General features: G+C 43.4%; 1 protein-coding gene and 1 long non-coding RNA gene across 2 annotated transcripts in view; one reads left to right on the plus strand and one right to left on the minus strand.

Annotated features, from left to right (window-relative positions):
* Positions 1 to 8,050, plus strand: part of XYLT1 (xylosyltransferase 1) — an 86,596-nt gene extending 78,546 nt beyond the window's left edge. Inside the window, exon 11 of the mRNA XM_031555777.1 lies at positions 283 to 8,050. Within this exon, the coding sequence (XP_031411637.1) occupies positions 283 to 605 (323 nt within the window). The 3' untranslated portion in view covers positions 606 to 8,050. The remainder of the gene's footprint in view (positions 1 to 282) is intronic.
* Positions 8,051 to 11,803: 3,753 nt separating this feature from the next.
* LOC104913389 lies at positions 11,804 to 18,631 on the minus strand. The gene is made up of 6 exons (XR_002120169.2): positions 18,448 to 18,631; positions 16,130 to 16,292; positions 14,728 to 14,927; positions 14,435 to 14,610; positions 12,701 to 12,787; positions 11,804 to 12,029 (listed from the first exon to the last, which is right to left on the minus strand). It is a non-coding gene; the product is annotated as an uncharacterized LOC104913389 (long non-coding RNA).
* Positions 18,632 to 21,162: the final 2,531 nt, after the last annotated feature.

Raw genomic sequence — 21,162 nt, forward strand, 5'->3', positions numbered from 1 at the left:
TCAGCCATTCCCTCAATTCAGAGCACAGTCTGTGTGGATGTTGGTGGGGTAACTTCAGCTGAGCAGGGCGTATCAGCAGGCTTCTCTCTGGGGAGAGAGACAACATCAGCTTTTCCTGAATGCAAAATAAGTTCCTCACAGGGGGGAACTGCATGTTGCCCAGGCTCCAGCTATGGGCAGGAGCTGCGAGGCTGGGCCCGCCTTTTAGTTGTGCTGAACCCTTTAGACCCCAAAGGTTTTCTTCAACACACTAATTTTGTGGTTTGTTTCTGCCTTTTCCAGAGGAAGCCATGAAATATCACAGCGGGCCTCCAAAGAACGCATACATGGAGCAGAGCTTCCAGGGCTTGAACCCAGTCTTAAACATTCCCGTCAGCGCTGCTCGCGTGGATCAGGCCAAGAGGAACGCGGCGCTGGTGGGCGCCCGGCTGGACGCCTGGGTGGACTCACTGGTCGGCAGCGTCTGGTCGGCCGTGGACATCTGCAGCACCGGCCCCACTGCCTGCCCCGTCATGCAGGCCTGCACCCAGACTGCCTGGAGCTCCCTGAGCCCCGACCCCAAGTCCGAGCTGGGTCCCGTCAAACCCGATGGTCGCTTGAGGTAGCAGCCGGTACGCCCTCCTTCGGCACTGGGTTTTAAAAGGGAATTGAACCTTGCTCGAACATGAATCTCATGCTAGGTTTCACCTAAGGGAACGTTATACTTTTTTGTTACATATTGCAATGTAATTATTTCTTTAAAAATAACCTGACAAGGCCTTTGGCACTGCTCTCTCCATCAGTTCCATTGGAGTGGCTTGGTTCACCATGTGGGCCTCAAAGCAACAGCAGCATTGAGCCATGGAGAGGGCAGTGAGGGAACAGCTGCTAAAAGTGGTGTTTTTTAAAAATAAATTTGTCTGTACCTCTGCTGTTTCATAGGCTTTAATTATTTTGCTACCATAAATAAATCACAGCAAAATTCCCTTCTATTTATGCTTCCTGGGGAGGTTGGTTACTGCAGGCTGTATCCCATATGGCCTCATTACCTTACAGAACGTGACATAATTATGGTACACCCTCATTATTATTTTTGTATGTAACATAAAGTAATTCTGGACACAGCTAACTGCTGTGCTGTCTGTGTCATCCTAGTTAGGGAATGTGAGCAGAAACAAGGGCCTTCAGGTTACATTCAGAGGTTTTCAGACCAATTTCATGATAAGCTCTACATGGAACTGGTGTTTTGCAATATCAGCTTTTCATTTCTCATGTGGTCAGGTTAAGGGTCTGGCTGCTTCAAGTATTATTTTGAAAGACCAAGAAGTAGTTTGGATTTCAGACCTTTGGAATGTGCAGGGTCTTTCTAAGCTCACCAGCACTCAGTATTTTGCAGACTTCCTGCACAGAAGTGCGTGTATCACTGGGCATAGATTGGGCTGTGACTGCTCACTTTTGCTGTATTTTTTCAGGCAGTGGAGTTGCTCAGTACCAGTAAAACAGTGGCATTTGGCCTTTGCAGTTCAGAGTTGGAGATTGTTTTTATCAGTGAGAGCAAGATTGGGACCTAAATCTGCAACACATTTCTTCCCTAACTTGAGTAGCGACAAATAAGTAAGTCTTAACACTAATTTCCTCCTTTGGTCTCAGATCTGCTTGCTCTGCGTGAAGAAGGGTATTTCAAATTTGTCAGGGCACCCAGAAGGCTGAGCAGGATATCAGAGTTCCTGACCAAAGATGGACATGAAGGAGAGCAACACCTTGCTTCTCAGTGCTCTTGCTTTATTCTCTCAGAAAACTCTACCCTCCCCTGTCCTTAGAGTTTCTAGCAGGCTGCTTCCTGTTTGAAATAAGCATCTGTTGCATCATTTTTAGCTGCATTTTCTACAGCAGGAAAAGACTTCACTTTCTTATATTCCAAGAACTTCTTGTAAGTTTTGTGTAGATTCATCTCCAACTGATGCATTTTGCATTTATATAAAACATGCACTTTGTTGTTGTTGCTGTGGTAATCTCTTGACCCAAGAAAGTTATTAAGTGCTATTGGGTTAATTAGGAACAAAATCTTGTTGATTTAAACAGCAAGGTATCTGTTTACCCTTGTGTGTGTATGTCTAGCTCTCATTCCTGCTGATGAGAGTTAAGCTTCCACACCAGGAGGGAAATAGACCCTTACATCATTCCGTAATCGCATCTCACAGAAAGGTTGAATTCCCTTTTAAACAGCGCTTGCAAGAAGTCCGTGACACAGAGATCCCAGCAGCTCGTTCTGTCTCTCTCCATAGCATTGGTTTAAAGCTACTTGCAGTTTGCTTTGGACTTGAAATTGCGGTGTCAGCTGTGCTGGCATGAAGGCAGAGCGTTGAAGTGTTTATCTGGCATGAAAATGGATGCATAGAAGGAACAATTTAGGTATTTATTATTTATGTTTTAGTCAATGACTAATTAGTAGGTGCTGCTTTTGCAGCTTGAAGATTATGTTATCTTACTAACTGAAGCTGCCTTTATTAAGAAAAGGCCTTCCTCCCCTCACACCTCCCTTTCTCTTTTCTTCCTCATTCTGACAGTCATGAGAGCTCTAGGTTTAGGAAAGCTTGTAGCAATGAGAGCTGGTTGAAGTATTTCAGTCAAAATAATGTTCATGCTTTTCAAGTGGCTCTAGAGGCAAATGTGTTTAAAACCAGGTTTGCCAACAGGTTTATATAATAGAAATGCGGTATTATTACTTACTCAGTATGTTTTTAGCTGTTTGGTTTGTTTTTTTTTAGCAGTGCTTGTTTTCAATCTAACATTCCATTGTGAAGTTCAGATTTTCTGGGGGCCTCCAGTCCTCACTGAGAAATCCATCCAGGGCTTCATTCACACTGATGCAATGGCAACTGCACCGTCAGAGCCCTGTGGATAAATGGAGGACACACCATTAACAACCCCATCAGTGATTGTTCTCAGTACAGCTGCTGGGGTACCTCACAGACTGCTCAGTCTGTCTTGCACATTGGCATGTGTGTAAGGGTGCACCCACACACACATGCAGATAACTTGATTTTTAAATTTGATACTTTTTTATTCTTAAACAGGAGTGTTTTTAATTACTTTGTTAGGAAATTCTCATTGTTAACTAGATGAAGCAGAAGGTGACAATAACCCAGGCTAGAAGAAAATCTGCCAGTCATTCTAAATGTAAGGCACAGATTAGTTTGCTGTAGTTCAAAAAGGGAGAAGAACTCAAGTGGTTGCTGAAGTATCTACTTACATTCTATACTAGTTTTTTTTTTTAAATATTAGTTTGTTTTCTGAAAGACAGAAAGCTCAAAGAAGTCGAGTAGCAAGCTGGCACTCCCAGTGCTGTTGTTACAGCATCAGCTTAAAACAAGAGGTCCTGCAGTCCTTCCTCAGGCAAAGCTTTCACAGAGTGCTGATCCTGAGTAAGGGCTCCAGAGTCAAGTCCACATAAATAAAAAGGGTGATACAGTATGTTATCAGTAAATACTGTGTGTGTTTGAAATCCTCAGTGGCTGAGCTGCTGTGTTTGGAACGTCTTCTGGGCTGAATGTTGAGCTTTGGACCTACACGACAGCATCTGCTGTAGCTGTCGGTATGTAGGCACAGACAGAGGTCCTGTAGAGATAAGTCTAAGTTGGGAAGTGCTGTAATGGTGCAGTAAACCCCATTGATGCAAGACTTCTTCCATCAGGAATCAGAGCTTGCTCTAACCAAGTGGCTGTCGTGGTGCTGCTGAGTAGCTTTTCTGGTCCTGAAATGGCAGGCACTTGGAGCTTGGGGTGAATATCACATATTGTTAGAAGAGAATAACTTCACAGATCTTACATTTGGTGAAAAGGAGAATTCAGAGCAGGAACCCACAGTTCGTATAAAACAAGCAAGTTATGCAGCCCCATCTGAATGTGCTGGTGTCATTTTCCAGTCATGTTGGCCTTTCCTTGCTAAATGGGACTCCAGCTGAAAGCCAGCTTTGATCAGAATCCCTTCTGTGGCAAAGGGATGGGTTTCCATATGCGTGCATTTGCCCTCTGTGTGTAATGCTTTGCTCATTTAAATTCTGTGCCTGCTCTGCACAGTAGCCATGGAACACTTCTGTGATCAATCTGAATTACACAGAAAGGAAACGTGGCCAAACGCAGAACATCTACGTACATAATTTAATGAATTACATCCAAAGTCGGTCTTAGTGATATGCAAACCTGTTTATATGGTAATGTTAAACCTTGAGGCAAATAGAAACAGCTCAAATGACAGTTTATTTTTAGAGGTGTCCAATTCTTTGATAACGTTTGGACATTAAGCGATTGTATTTATATTTCCATTTTCTGATATTCAAAGGCTTCTTAGAGTTGAAATTATGCCTTCATTTTTTGTGCTCTCAGCAAGCAGGGAATTTTAACAACACCTCAATGATGGCAAGTATTATACAAGGAAGTCCATCTGTATCTCTCTTGCTCAGTCTTCATTACTACTGAGCCTAGACATGGAGGAGTATGCATTTGTGTTACAGATTGGCTTCCCTAAGTATCAGCTTTAATGCACAATGCATGTGTAGTTGTTTAACAACTTAACAATGATCCTGCAAGACCAACAGAAGGACCAACTAATGTTTATTCACCTTCTGTCCATCTCCTACAGCACTAATCACAATATTAACAAAGTCTCAGTCTCTCATATTGTAATGACCAGAGTAGTAAGTCAGAGCTGGAATATTCTAAACCTGACTGAAGGGAGAGGCAAAAGATAAAGGTGCTGAAACTGCAAAAGTTTGACACAGTTGTGCAGCAACAACACTTTGAAGAAACTGAGCACCTTCTTTTCTGCAACAACAAGCCTGAGAAATGCTGATACCATGAGATCTTAGTTTTGACTTCCCAGATAAAAATAAAACAAAATCCAGATTTTAATTGTGGTCAGACAATGAGGACCAACTTTTGTTGATTTCCATAGTTCTCTTCTTTCATCACAGCTGTCAGAGAGCTGCCAGCTTGCTGCTGGCTATCACACCCTCCGCATTTTCCCAGCTCCCAAGGCTTCAGGACTTGGCCAGATGGAACCTTGGCCAACTCCATTGCTTTCTGTTGGGCAGGAAGTTTTGTACTCGTATGAGCCAAATCCCTTAGGCATCATCAAAACCCCTAGTTGTAAATCAGAAAAGTTTGCTTTTTAGAGCAGCCTTCAGTCAGCTCACTACTAATATAAGTGAAGGAATCTGAAAAAATGACAGCAAGTACCTTTTCCCAATTCTTGGGGCATGGTTATTTAAGGTATGTAATAGTAGGTTTGGTTATTTCATCAGCAAAGACTGAGTTGGTAGAAAGCAGTTAGCACTGTGTTCCACTGTCCTTAGCTGCAGTCTGGCAGTGAGAAGATAATGATATCCATGTGCTTTCATTTCATCTATTCAAGGCCTCCAAGATAGTCTTAAGGATTCTTAGGACACTGCATTAAACCCATATTCAATGGCAATTGAAAGCACTGGCTGATGTCCATGAGCAGAGTAGGAGCCAGCTGGCGGTGGAGGGGGTGGGACGCTGCCCTTTGGGGCCCAGCAGCAGTTCCTGGGACAGGAGACCCAGTACACAGGGTGGCCGCTGCCACTGCACAGAGAAGCAAAACCAGTGTGGAAGAGGGCAGCCAGGATGCTGTGGACAACATGGCATATAGAGCCTTAGCAAGTGTGGGAAGGACGGTATTGTGAGATACCTTTCCTCCTGTAGACTATTCAAGAGCTCCCTTCAGAGGTGCAGCATGGAAGAGGCTGGCTTTTGAAGGCCTTCACCATCACCACCACTGTAAGGAAAAGAGGAATCAGGCTGAGAGCACTGAAAATTGAGGCAACAAGATCTTACAGCCTATGTCACCCAGGACCATAGCAGCATTAGGTTTCCTGCAGTCGAGCAATTAACCCTGACAGTGTGAGGCTGCAGGTACTGTGTTGATTTTGCTCCTTTATACTACCAGTAGCTCATAGATCACTCTGCTCTTTGCTTCTGCCTTGGTTACCTTCTTTTGCTCATGGTGCTATCACAGCTGCTACCTCACTGTGTCTGCAAACACGTTTACCTGATAACAACAAAAAAAGGTACCAGAAGTCTCCTTGAACTGAATGTACAATCTATGCAAATTCTCTTTCTACTTTGTTAAAACCTAGAAGTATTACTTGTAACCTTGCCAAATAAACAGCAAGATACTGTACAGGTGCCTCTGATAACAGAGTGACAATTCTAGGCGCGGTTCATTGCGCTGCATTTGTATATTGTAATGACTTTGCTTGTCTTTGGTTCTGTTGTAATTAACACCCTCAACCGAGAAGATAGTGATCTCTTGCTAGGGGAGCACCTTCAGTTTGCTGGGAATATTCTGCAGGATGACTGTGGCATTTATTTTCCTGCTTATATCCAAAAGAAAGCACAGACGTGTTGGCCAGAATTAGGGCGGTGGTTCAGATTTTCTCTGGGTAAGGCCTGTTGGCTTTGAATTGCTCAGTGTCTGTTCCCATTGTGGCATTCAGTGTGTGCTGCCCCTCAAAGAAAGCCTTACTTTCATCCTTTCTAAATGTGGCCTTAAACTGTGTTAGAAAGTTAGGTGTTGTCTGTGTCTTGCTCACTTTTTCTGTTTGTTGTGGAAGGAATAAAAGGCACCTTGAGGTTTGTATTACAGTTCAGTTGTGTTACTGTCAGCTTACACTTCACAAATACAATAGAAATTGCTTACAAATGCAGTCTTTAAGGGAAGAAAATGACCTTCCCTTTGGGCAAAGGAAGGCTCAGACGTTCATATAAACCCTAGGAAATTATGAGCTCTGTCTTTTGCAACTTACGGTAGATAAGGAAGGCTGATTTAATTACCTACAAAGTGCAGACATAATAGCTTTTTATTTATCTTCACACTGTAACAGGACAGACTCTGCTCTCAGATGCATGAGATGAATACTGGAGCAGTGTCACTCATTTTGGCAGAACACAGTAGCATTCATGTCAGATTTGTACTCGTAACTGAGAGAACATGTATCCTAACGGCATGGTCTTAAAACCTGAAGAACTTCACCACCAGTGGCCAGATTTTGAGTGATGGTTGAGAATCTAACAGTAGGCATAGAAGACAGAGGAGTCCGGCTGTACCATCAACGTTACAAATGCACTTCCAAAAAATCTGGCTTCTGGAGCTTTATCCAAAGGTTGTCCAAGTCTGCAGAAGCCAAGAACTTCTGCTAAGGCTTGAGTATGTTGGGTTTCATTGATGCTTTTCTCCAAGGAATACTGTCATGTTTCAGTAGCACCAATATTCCCGGCAGGCTGCAGTGCTTTTAGGAATCTCATATCCTACTCTGTTTCAGTATTCTGATGCATATACAACCCAAAGGCAACTGAGAAGGTTTACACAGCAAGCAAGAATTGTGAAACAAAAATAACCGATTTGAGTTAATTAAATGATTTTTCTGACTTTGTTATTTTGGTTTTGTTTGGGGTTGATTGGATTTTTGTATTGCCTAACATAGTCCATAATAAGTTATTCCTATTCTGTCATTTTCAAAGACTGGTGGTAATATAGTTTTAAGAAATAACTATTTTGTTACAGATCATAATATGCATAAAGCTGTACAGAAATATTTTGTAAGCTATTGAATAGGGAGAAAAAAACATGTATATACAGCAAAGTTTAAAAAAAATTGGAAATTCAAATGGAACACACTGAAAGATGTAGATATTTTGCTATTTATTTAAAGGAGTATTTTATGAGATATTGAAATGTCTTAAAATTGACCGGTGATCAAAGTTCAAAGTCAGAATGCTTTTCTTGTAGTAGAATGTGATTTTCAGCAATTATTGCACTACCCGTTTTTGCACCCTCTTGTCTTTCATTTAGCAGAAAACGATGTGCCTTAGCTGTATTCTTTGTCAATGGGAGTTTGTTTTTTTTGTCCAATAAAGCAAATTTTTTTGCAGAAAATGAAATGGATGTATTAAATACTGTATTATACCAAAAACACTGCAGTTGTATATAAATGCTTTCTGTCATACTGTGTTTTCAGATGCAGAATTTTAAAATAAAAAAAAAAGCTGTCTTTAGGAGTGGATGTACACGTGTTATTTTAAGCTCACTAAGGGAAGTCTTTATTTCAAGAGAACTTCATTATTTGATGATATTTAGGAGTAAAAAATGGAATGAAGCATAACTGATCTGTGATCCCCATCGTGATGCTAATTGCTGCCCAGTCTTTTCTTAGGCTCCATTTTGCAGCCATAGTAATTATAGAGGAGACTTTCACTGTTGGTCAAGATGATGGCTTGCACATGTTGCAAGGCTAATGTCACCATCAGTAAGAGCATTGGGAGGCAAGAGATGGACACCACAGTGCTCCCAATACTGTCCACAAGGTCCAGAGACAGGTCCAAACTTTTTGAGACAATCAGAGATGACTGCTGTTGGGCCTCTTCCAAAAAAACCAAGACATGGTAGGCAGAGGGGGTAGAAAGGGATTGGAGAAAAAAGCCTGTTGTAGCTCTCTCTTCTAAAGACAGCTACTGATAAAGTGCATTGGAGCAGTTTCTCCCACTCATCCCCAAAGCATTCATCATCACTAAAGAGGAAGGTCACAGACATACAAATGGACAGCTGGGTGTAGCAACAGGAATTAATGTTAAGGCCTCCTGGTTACAAGAACAGCAAAGTATATGTCCTTTGTCTCTGCTGAGAGGATGAGCTCAGAAAGACACACTTCTTCCGTAGTTCCCCCACATGTGTTAAAGACACAAATTAGCCATTGTTTAATGATCACCTGATACAAGGCTCCAGTCTAAGCATGGGTTTCTTAAAGCTGCTTCTATAGGTTATGCTGAGGAAAACACCTAAGTTCTCCTACAAGTGGGGTGTATCTAAAGCACGCTTCTCATGATGCGTTGCAAGTTTCTCTCCTAGTGCTGCTTTTTGATGTGGGATGCCTGAGAAAAAAAAAACATCCTTGACGACCTTTCAAAAGTCTCTGACACCATCAGGAGTCTGCGTGACTTTTTCATGCACCCCCAAGCAGTGCTGCAGGTTCTCTTGGCAGCCAGAGCTGCTTTTGATCTTCTGTTTTCTTTTCACCTGCTGTTCTGGAATTCCACTTTTTTGGCACTTAGATGCAATGAGGTCTGCTTAAACAGAGGAGGGAACACAGTGCTAATATTTTAGTCCTGGCACAAAGAAAAGATTTTCTGTAGAAGGGAAAAAAATAACAAAACAGTCTGCTCTCAGTACTGAAGCCTGGTTTTATTTATATATGGCATAAGCATGCTGCTTTTTCTTTTTTCCTAGCTGAAAAGCTCAACCTTTGTTTTAATTGTCTCCAAATGTGTCATTGGCCTTAACTTGAAAAAAGAAAAAAATAAATCAAGCTACCAGGTGCTCATGCATTTTGCTTTCTTTGCAAACTTCAGCTAGGAGCTGAACGTTCCTTGTGGTTATGCACAAAAAGCCCAATGCATCATGGAAAGATCTGTCTGCAGCACCATGCTCACAGCCATGTGCTCAATAGACCACATAGCTTTGTCTCATTGAGATCACAGTGTCATTCTTTTTTTTTTTTTTAATCTGCCATGCCTAATCTGTCTTGATCATCATTAGTATTTATATAGAGTAGAGCATACTTACTTAATTCACAATATCAACTCAAATTGTATTGCAGATCAGGTGCCAGTAAGAAAGCACAAGAAGCCAAGCGTAACAGCAATGAGGTATTTCATTGCCTTGACAAAAGGGATTTCTTTGCAGTGCCTGGATGTTTGACTTCTTTTCATCCATTAGTAAAGAATCTGTAGCCTGATTTCTAAAAAGAGTCCATAAAAGATGAAGAAGTGGGAGATTCATGAGGTTCTACTATACTTCAAAAACAGACGGGTAATTTTTTATTCTCTCACGAAGGATGACCTTGGCTGTTGTGGTGCCACATCAGCACTTCGGCATGATTTCTGCCTTCCCCTGGCAGCCCCCTTGTTTTGGGCAGCCCTCAAGCTACGTGGTTTCATGCCAGGTTCCTAATGCCGCTCTAGAGGAGTCTCAGTCCCATATTTGTTAACACATTAATATGATCCAAAACGGTGCTGCTGTGGTCCCTGCTGGGTCTTTTGTCAGTCTGCCCAAGTGGAAATGAAAAGCTGCTTGAAATGCAGCAGGAATATGACACGGTCCTGCACTATAAATAAATAAAAATAGAAGAAAAATATATTCCTCTAACCTGAGAAGAGAATGATGGTTTGGACACCAAGAACATCAAAGGTGTTAAACAGCTGGTAGTGCCAAATCTTGTGATACAAGATGTGTTGCTAGTTTTGCTCAGTTCCTGCAGGTTTGGGTATTGTCAAGACTTGCATCTTTGCAGCCCAGCCCTACAAGAGCCACTTGCAGGGACTGCTCGCATTCCCGCTGCCATAAGCAGCTGGCAGCAAGGCCACAGAGCAGCCACAGCCTCAGGCACTTCAGTACTGCATAGTGCAGAGCCCTCAGGCTGGAGCAGTATTTCACTCACGTATTAATGAGCTATAATAATTTAGTTCTCTGCTTCTCTAATTGTTCTGTTTTTCTTTTTTTTTTCATAAATAGACCGTGCATAAAAGATTTCACTAGAAACATAAAGTAGATTTTAATGCGATCTCATTTATGAACGTCTATCGCTGGGTACATATGGCCAGGAAATGAAAGTCTTCTTACAACAGATTAATAGCCAAGATCAAATGTTTCACTTTCTAATAAAGTCCGCCTATATGTGCTTTTAATTCCTTGCTCAATTTCAATTTAAAAGGACTTTTTTTTGTGCATTGAAAGCAAGCCCCTGCCTGCCACACCATCCCTTGGTTTCCCATCGCTGCTCACTGATGGTTTGCTTTTATTAGCAGCTGGCTCCAGCCCTGGCCCTTCAGAAGAAGAAATAACTTTTGCCTCCAGATAAAATAAAACAGGGACATGAGCTCATCGGCAGCAGGCCGTGGCCAGGGGTGGGGCAGGCAGCAGCCCCCAGAGGGACCCACTGGGCAGCACTCCCATCACCACTCGGTCACCTCCCATCTCTCTCCTGGGGTGCCAGCGCTGGGCTACTTTCTGAGCTCCACCACAGTCCCTTCTTTTTATGTGGATAAGTGCTGAATTAGTTTGCTCATTCGTTTAGCTAATTAACATAAATTACACTGGTTTCAATATAAGAACTCATTATTAGTAGCACAAATGCTATACTTTTTAATTTAGCATGCCTCTGCGTGTATGTTAATCAGTACCAAAGTGAACTTGATGCCATGTATCCAGTGAATTAAATGACACTGATTTATGCCAGCTGCCTCCTGACCCAACCTCAAAACCAAAAACTTTTTTCTCCCTGCCTTCATCCAGCCTTGAAGATGCTACAAAACAAAACCAAGGAGTACCAACAGGAGCCTAGCATGGCAGCAGTGCCACTGGTTTATTTTCAGTCCCGCTCTCTGGCCAGCACAGCTGCATGCCACACATCAGGCAGGGCTGAGGGTGTGTGACAACAGCACTGCCATAATGGGGCCCAGAATCCCCCCATCCCTCCCTTCCTCTTGCCGACTGCAGGAAGATGTTGAAGCTGCCTGCACCTGGTTGGGACAGCAGGACATCGCTCCTGAGCTCTCAGAAGAGATTTTTTTAAGAGGGAAATCCTTAAAGTGCATGCATTGCAAGGGCTGCCTGCCTTGCCCTGCTGTGCTTTTGAAGCCTGGGCATGGAAAAAGAATGGGGATGATCTGTTGGATACTCAGCACTGCATCTACCCTTAAAATGGGGGCAGCTGCAGAGCTGGCCCTGCAGCCCTTCCCTGTGCACCAGAACAAAACACAAGCTGGCCAGCAATGGTGTTGCACATTAGAGGAATATTTGTAAGACTTAAGACTTCCTTTTCTCTGCTCTAGTGTGAGAAAAGTATCACTAACCTTGATGGTGCAGCTCTCACACAAGCAGCCTGATTTCTGTTTGCCTGATGCTTTGGCTTGATTGCGGCCTGTCCTCTGCTTCCTTTTCTCTCTAGAATTCACTTAGGACTTCTGCTGAATTGACTGAATCAATAACAAAAAATGCTGATTACTTATATAATATGTAAGTTATATATATATATATATATAGTGAAATAACCCCAAACCTATGAAAAGAGGAAACTAACACTGCAGCAGTTTGTGTCCTCTGACAATAAGATCTATGTGGTCAGTCGGGTGCCTCTGCAGAAACCTGAGCATTATCCAGCAGCTATACTACGCAAAAGCACCATTTTTTTTTTCTTTTGATGTTTGATATAAATCACATAAAACTTCAGGTCAGAACACAGTCTAAAATACACTTGCAATGCAATTCTAAGAAATCTATCCCATGTACTACACACCCCAGTGTGTAGTGTACACACCTCAGCATCAGCCACGTAACTTGACAACATCTGTAAAGAATGCACTCATCATGTAGGAAATGATGGCACCATGTCCATGCCTTTTCCTGTCCTGAGCACTTAAAAATAAGGGGGCAAGTGGAAACAGCTCAGATGCATGCCAGGAGCACAGCGTGGGGGATTTCAGTTGTCTTTCTTTTCCTCTACTAATTCCTAAGTCTGCAGCCTTCAAGTGCTGCGATGGCCTGAGGGCTCTGTGCAGGTACACACAAACCTCAGCTGAACAATGCTGAGCAGCACAACATTCTCTCTGTTACACTTCTGGCCGTGCTGGGATGCAGCCTCCCTTACCTCATCCTTGCAAAGGCGTTCGGTGACGTGGGGTAGCAGGAGCACCTCAGATAACCTGTTCTCATTTGGATTTCACCAAAGCCAGGGCTGGAAGCACATTTTAACACATACATGTTAGGGAAACAGCAGTCAATACACTGATGAAAAGGCTTCCTTTTTTCAGACAGGTTTCAACACGAGCTTGTGAGTTTTGCTTACTATATATGACTTCTTAACTACAAAACAAAGATGAGTGACAGTGTTATCATGGCCGAACAAAGCAGGGAGCTGTGCACCAGGCAGCATAGCACCAGGACAAGATGGCCTTGCATCAGTTTGCTGTGCTGAAGTCTTTGTGCTGCTGTGTTTAAATTTTTTACTCCAAAAATAAGGAATTAGCAGACTCTAGGCATTATTTCCATTTGCTGTCCATGTATCCTGTGCTGGACTAAGGCAGGCTTCATGCCCAGTATAAGGTGATACAGATCAGATTGGGGGTGGAGGAAATCTTGTTTTCTATCTGAGAATGTACTCAGCTGAGCAAAGTCAGATTATTTAATTCCTCCCTTGCTTTGCATAACATCACTGCCTGAAGGAGGACTGAACGCCAGTAAGAATGAAGCGTAACGTTGAATCTCACTGTTTCTTCAGATGTAACAAAATGCTCTTAACTACAAAAGCCTTTTTCATTATCTGAGCTTTCATCTAATATTAATGACCCACCCTAGAGAATTACAAGCATGGCTGAATTGCCAGCACCTGGCTCACAGCATCTGTGTGTGGGTAGAGCTGGTGTCACTTGCTGGCATTATCTCACATTATCTTACATGGAGACAACACTTTAAGAATCAGCACTGAAATGTGTGTCCAGCCAGTTACATAGGTGCCTCATATTTTGTCATCGGCAGCTCTAAGTTTGGTCTGAATTTTAAGATATGGATTAGAGGATAAAAGTGAAAGGTTTTGTGGACCCAAGCCAAGTGTGGGTCACTGTTCAGAGCTTCCAGCTGCCATTGTATTTCCAGTGATTTTCAGCATTGCATTTATATTCCAACAAAGGTGCAGTTTAGAAAACATTTTGGAAATGCAAGCTCATGTTGCAGTTCCTTCACGCACACCATGTGCTGCAGCATGGCATCCTCTCTGCTGCCCCCACCAGCATCAGCACTCATTTAGCTGCAGATAAATGAAACATTACTGAACTGACATTCCTTATGAAGGTCTGAATCATGATGAGTGGGTTTATGCAAGGCCGTTCCAGCAGGTATGCCCTTTCCTTTTTCTGTTCTTGCACTTTGAGCCCCATTCCTCTACTAGCACACCAGGAGCTTTCTCAAGACCCTTAATTTGAGGACATTGGGTGCATACCTGACAGATGCCCATCAACACCTGTGTGCAGTTGATGCACAGTTTTTAGGCAGTTCATCCTCTTTCATGTAGCCGAGTGCTACAACAGCCCATCTGCATCTTGTGGCTGCAGCCCATTACACAAATATTGAGTGCCCAATTAGGTTGCCTAAGCACACTGAGTGATTTGGCTTTTTCCCCACGATGGCTATTGTCAGCAGGGCACAGCCAGCAACGACAGAGCAGCCACCTCCTGCAGCTCCTGCTGTGGGCTCTCCGTGCTGGCAGGAGGCTGACCAGTGCCTCCCTGAGAAATGCACACGGTGTTGGGCCTGACAGGAGATCCTGGCACAAAACCCACATCTAATGAGAAAGAAACAACTGGTTTGCCAGGGAGTTCTTACTTACAGTTGATCAGCTCCTCAGGAGGTTGCATCATGCTGTCCCAGGCCCAGTTCGCAGTTTTGGTTCTATAGATACCTGCAAACACCAGTGGTTCCCAGCTGGCTTTGGGCAGCAGTCACTTCATGACAGAAGAGGCAAACTCTCCTGCTGACAAAAACAGGTGCCTGGCATGAAGTAACCTGGGAGGAGACAATTTCCCCATGAGCAAACAAAGGTGGTGGATCCCCCAGCACAGGATTCACTGCATCCCAAAGAGCTCCCTAAGCCTGCTTCCCTGCTGATGGACATTTACATACGTTGCTTGTAAGAGCCTCCAGTACTACAGGGAGTGACTCTTCAGTTATTGGAGTTTTCAGCTGGCCATGATGCATTTTTACTGCAGGTTCTTCTTTCCTGTGTAGTTTCAGAGTGGCCATCCCAGCACACATTGCAGGTAGGAGTGCTATATCTGCAGGGTTTCACATGGTGAGGCAGAGGTCAAGGATCTTCCCTGAATCTGGTGGCAGATGAAGAAATATTTCTAATCTCGTTCATATCTCAGGCTCATTCCCCGCCTGCTGCATCACTCTCTGCCTGTTTTCATAAGGCACAAGAGCTATTTTTAAAAGTCAATTTGGTTTTATTAGTGACAAGGACATAGACAAATACCCTGAACTCTTTGGTTCCCTGTGGGAAGAGCTTTGATTCAGAATCTTGCCATTTATGGGCAGAGTCAAAACTAGTTCCCAAAAGGGAAATGACATCTTTTAATATTACTTTTCCCCAGGACCCACAGAGTTGGGTTCCTGCTGGGTGGGAGAATATAAGAAATCCAGAAAAGATGCTTCCTTGTAGCCCTGCTCTGTCCAAGCTTCCAAGCCCTGCTCAGCTTCCCCCTGTGCACATGCTGGGACTCCTCCATACAGCATAAATCTGTCTCTTCCACAGGACCCATGCATGGTCCCAGGGGTTGCCAAACAGCCCCTAAGGCCAGCAGAGCAAAATCAGATTTGGGAGCTGCACAGTGCAGGGGAAAAGATCATTATTTTTCATGAGCTGATTGTGGATGCTCTCATGAGAGAGCTGCTGCTTCCAGGCCTAACCCTGCACACTGCAGAACCTTTGTAGGACAATGCATCTGTAGAAAAACAGCACTGAATCCATGCTCTTTGTGCTACAAAAACTTATTTTAATTCTTTCACTTTTGAATAAAAGGGATGAAAGAGAATATAAAGAAATATAAACCATTTTCATTCCTCAGTGAATCCTGAGGCTTTCCCATTCAGAGGAGCAGGAAATGACTTGGTGCCACCTTATAAGAAGTTAACCAACATTTAAAGGCTTGTTGTTCAAAACAAAAGCCCCCCAAAACCCCAACAACTTCCGTGGCTTGGTTTCCTCAAGTACTACTTAACTGCACGCTCTTCAGCAACCAGACCTGACATTCACATGCATTATGTGAAGCCACAAAAAGCTGTGGCTTTCTCCAAGCTGTATTTTGAGGGGGGAAATAATATAGGAAGCTTTCTTCCTGTGAGCTATTAACATGAAGCAAATGCATCTGCCTTCCCCATGGCAAGGAGCAATGTCTCTACGCGACCGCTCACCATTGTGTTTAGCCACCTGGCCTAACGTTGGGCTGAGGGAGGGTGGGCGGATGGGTGGAGGGCTCACCACCCTGGAATTTGGGTAACGTTCATATGTTTATGCTGTACTTACAATTATTGTCATTGGTCTTCAGCACATCTTTGCTTTTCAGTCTTGAGAACAGGATGGGAACGTTTTCCTTCAGCTATTCTCCCTCAGACAACACAGGCGATATTGAGGCCCTTAGCCTTGCTCCTGGGTTTTGAAGCAGGCCTTTTGGAATATAGTTTAATTTCTGCTTTAAGAAAGCATGAAAGACAAAAAGAAAAAAAAAAGACAATTTTAATTTCAATGCAACAAAAAATTAAATCTTCCTGATGCCAAATGGGAATTGTAGACTATTTCCTTCTTTCCCCTTCTCATCTTTCAGCTCCAGCTTAACCTACAGAAGTGTGTCATGTTTCTCCATTTAACCACTGAACAGAGACATCAGAGTCCAGATTAAAATACAAATGGAAACATAACCCTCGCTGCACACAGCTCTGTAACACGGAACTTCTCCAGGAATGTTTCACAGCCGTTTTCTATTTTCCCAAACACTCCCTATTTATGACTAAAAGCTGATTCCCATTTCCTCAAACAACACTGTAATGCAGTAAAGCCTTTGTTCTCTTCAACGTAACTAAAAAGACAGAGAGGGAAAAAAAATAACCAGGAGCACAAATTCCCATCTATAGGCATCTTTCCCACATTCCAGTGTGGAATATCTCAGCGACTTATATCCTAATTTGCTGCTGCTGTGCAGTTCCTACCTCCTCATGATAGGAAACATATATATCCTTTACAGTGCAATAATACCTCTGTCTGATAAAGCAATAAATAATGGGAGATTTAACAATATGTGGCCTTTCCTCCTGCCCTGCAGTTTAGGTTTTGATGCTAATATGTATGCACTTGATTTACTGCCTTGATTTTCTGCCATTTTGAGGAACTCCTACAGCAGGAGGATGAATCTTCCTTACCTGAATGCTCTGTGCATCTGCCATCCAAGCAGCAAGCAGACTGCCTTGCAGGGATGCAGCACAGAGCAGCAATGCAATATGAATACACATCTGTATGCAAAACCCAGCAACAGCTCAATGCCAAGAGGAGTTAAGATAAGTTGTACCGAACAAGGGATCAAAGCAGAAAAAGAGAAGTAAATTACGTCCTTTTTCAAGAATGAAGGGTTTATTTAGCAGTTCCTAGCAATATATCAATTAGCAGCTTGCACTGATCTCCAAGATGGTGAAAATGTCCAGAGAAAGAAAGGGGTGAAGCCAGGAGCAGTTTCCATTGCACAGACAGTGCTATGGCATGTGTGCACTGAGGACAAGTCCAAGGTAAAGTGCAGATCCAAATGCTCTAGAAGTGCCAGCCTAGGAGGCAGGGTGGCCTTGAAGACACTGCTAACAATCCAGATAGATATGGAGTCAGTCAGTGACCGCTGCACTGTGTCAGGTAAAGCATAACCTAAATTCATATAACATGCTTCACATCTGTATGGAAGTAGATAGACTTTGCTGTAAGGTCTCAACAAGCTAAATGAGCACAATAATAGCACATAAAGAATGGAGGAGAGAACAAGAGAGCAGAAGTCATGAGCTAAAATGATCACAGATGAAAGTCAAGAGCCTCGGGCAAGCAGCTGCAGGCTGCTCTGTGCCACATCCACAGGACATATTTATCTCCAGAACAACAGCCTCTCTTCCATGCCTGAACTACCCTGCCAGGAACTTCGCTCCATATGTGTACATTTATTTGTACCAAGATTATATAAAGTATATACACATAGTGGGTATTGTGGAATAAAACCCTAGGCCAAAACTGGGAGAAAAGCAGCTTGCTGTGTGCCTGCCTTGGAGGAATGGGACCCTAGAAGGCACAAGTTCTCATATGGAACTTCGTTACCATATGCAAGAGCAAATCCAAATGCTTGCAGGCGATCTGATTAAAAGCAGACACTTGAGCCTCACAAAAAAGCAAACATTAAACTGTTCCACGTTGTACACAAACATAAACAGCCTGGCAATGAAATCCACCTCAATCTCTGAGCATGCAATCTCTTCCCAAACTCAGCACAGATAAAAACAAGTTTCCATCACAAGGGCAACCTCACACAGCTCTGGCTCTAGGGAACTTATTTGCTTCTTTCCATCAACCAAAGAGAAGGAATTGTCTCAGCCTCCCCCAGCCTAGGAGCTGTGTTGATGGCCACACGAGAGCTGGGTTCCAGCAAATGGGTACATGAAGCACAGGGCTCTGCGGGTACACAAAGATGTCACAGGGCACTTGTGCATGCAAATACCAGCATTCCTGCTGAGCTGCATGCTCGCATAGGACACATAATTGCAAATAGGCATTATTTAGGTTTCTGATGTCTTTGTTCAGCTAAATGTCTCAGTACCAACCTGCATAACGCGGGACGTGAGTAGCTCCACTGGGACAGGTTGGTATGCTTAAGGCCATCAGGATTTGTGCAGCTTGGTGCAAGCAACCCAGGGAAGAGAAGGGTTTGTCCTTAAATTCAGTGTGACCTAGAGGTGTGATATTGTATGGAAGCATACAGCACAAGTGTTTCCTTTACGATGCAGATATCCTAAAAGACAGATGGAAAGAAAAAATGACTTAATGTAACATTTCTATCAGAGAGCCCCACTAGAACCCTCCAGTCTCAGAACGTTACACAGAAGGCATCAGCGCTATCTTTTCCTGTATTTGGCAAGTTAGCAGTACATTTTTCACACAACCCTGATGAAGCACTGGTATGAGAAACCGGTGCTTGCAGAAAGCCAGCTTCTGTGATTGCACATCCCCAGAAACCGTACCACGAACTGTGCACTGTGCTGATAAAGAAGCTGAGATTTTGAATTCTTGGAGCACCAATTGGTGATAGCAAGGAACCTTAGAGAAGTGCTTTTCTATTGAGGTTATGTTATGGCATGCCCTAGATAGCTGCACGTGCATCCCTCTCTCTGCAAATGAGAGCAATGAGTGGCGGTGAGATCCCACTGATCTGCAAGGCAGCCAGTGCCACAGCCCGACATCGATGCCAAGCATTCTTAAAGCAAACCCACAGCCAGGGCTGTATAAATACACCTGCTGCAACAAAGACCAGCAGGGAAAATGACACGGCTTTTTTTTCCTCCTGAATGCCGTGTCTGGAGCAGGTGTAGTTCAAAGTTTAATCTCAGGCATCATCACTGAGGCTGCAGAGAAAGCTGGATATTCACAGCAGCACATCCCAAAAAATTGAGGATAGCTATATTCAAGCACAACAGGAAAAGCACATTGAAGTACAAATGGGAAACTGTTCATCGAGCAAGAGCACCTTAGCATCGTACAATCATTAAGGTTGGAAAAGACCTCTAAGATCATCTAGTCCAACTGCCCACCTATGACAAATATTGCCCACTGACCCACGTCCCTCAGTGCCATCTCTGCTGTTCTTGAACACCTTGAGGGATGGTGACCCCACCACCTCCCCGGGCAGTCTGCTCCAATACTTCACCATTCTGAGAAGAAGTTTTTCCTAATATCCAACCCAAACCTCCTCTGGCACAACTTGAGCCCATCACCTCTTCTCCTGTCACTGTTAACTAGAAGAGGCTGATTCCCATGTCACCACAACCTCCTTTCAGGAGTTGTAGAGAGCAGTAAGGTCCCCCCTGAGCCTCCTCTTCTCCAGACTGAACAACCACAGTCCCCTCAACTGCTCCTCATAAGACTTGAGGGACAAAATTCAGCCATCCCTCCCACTACCTACATCCTGGTGGTACACGGGCTGCTTTTTGAAAAGCAGGAAAACACAGCAAGCAACATGGCTTGGGACACGAAGACAAGAACCCATCATGTACCTCTGCCTCCTAAAGCCAGGCATTCTGTAAATATGGCTGAGTACAAGCAACCCCCTTTGCCTGGCCAGTGGCTCTGTGCTCTCTTACTGAGCTGACAACTGATTTTCACCCCCAATACACCTGTAGAAATACTGTCTACTCAGTTACAAGGATTTTCACAGTACTGTCATTGGTAAAAATGTTCTGTGCAGTGAAAAAGACACAGAGATACCCTCAAAGCACGCTTTCCTCCATCCTGTGGACAGTTCTTTTGTTAATAATTTTCTCAAGAAAAATGAGACTGCAAATGATTTTTAAATTGTTCTCAACGGTATACAAGTACTTCATTTTTTGCTGACAGCTTTAATTATTCAGCCTTGCTCAAGCCCCAGATTAAACATAATCACAGGAAAGGACTTCCAGCACCAGCAATAATAGCCAATTGTGGAGATGGCATGTTCAAATCAGCAGTGAAAAACAGCTTACACTCTCTGACCTCTACCCTGAGAAATCCTACTGTTGCTACAGTTGCTACCCTGAGCAGAGCAGTATTTCTGTTAGCAGGTTGTGAGAGAAAAGGAAAACACCACCTTTCCTTGAATCATTATCGTAGTTCCAACTTGTTGTATCTTATCAGTGGACTGAGTACTCACTTACAACACAAATCCATTGAAGAGGTAATTTTTTTGTTGTGACACACTTGGCATACATTTCTCATTTGCTCCCATACAGAGGCTGTGATTCTTTAGCATCTTTTAGTCTTATATAAAATAAAGTCTATAAAATAAATTCAAACTGGAATGTGACATAGGCAATGGCTGTGCCATAGTCTCCCTTTGGCGTAATCATCTTGTTGGATTTTTACAGCACTTCCTACCTTAAGTTTTTAAATCTAGCTTTGAAAGTTGTGGATGAAAACAGCAATACCATGCATTTCCTTGGACCTATACCTAGACACACTTTGGTCCTCATTTCATTCTCCCATTTCTGCTTCAGAACACCATTCCCCACACCTGTATTTCTGCCTGCATGCCGTTTCCTTTTCTGCCTTCCAGGAGTGCCTTCCTATCTACCTCCCTTGGAACCACTGGGGGCCATCATTAGTAGCCCCTGCACAGTGACAGAAAGAGGATCTGTTCATTCGATTCTCCTGCCAAAACTGGGGACTCCAGAGTCGGGAAAAAGAGGAAGACTGCAGTTGGGTCATCACCAAGAGGAAGCCCTCCTAGAGCAGCAGGACACCAACCCAAATAGCTCCTCAAGCAGCCGCACAGTCACTTTCCAGCAGAG

The sequence above is a fragment of the Meleagris gallopavo genome, chromosome 16 (assembly GCF_000146605.3).
Source record: "Meleagris gallopavo isolate NT-WF06-2002-E0010 breed Aviagen turkey brand Nicholas breeding stock chromosome 16, Turkey_5.1, whole genome shotgun sequence".
NCBI classification, from domain to species: domain Eukaryota; kingdom Metazoa; phylum Chordata; class Aves; order Galliformes; family Phasianidae; genus Meleagris; species Meleagris gallopavo.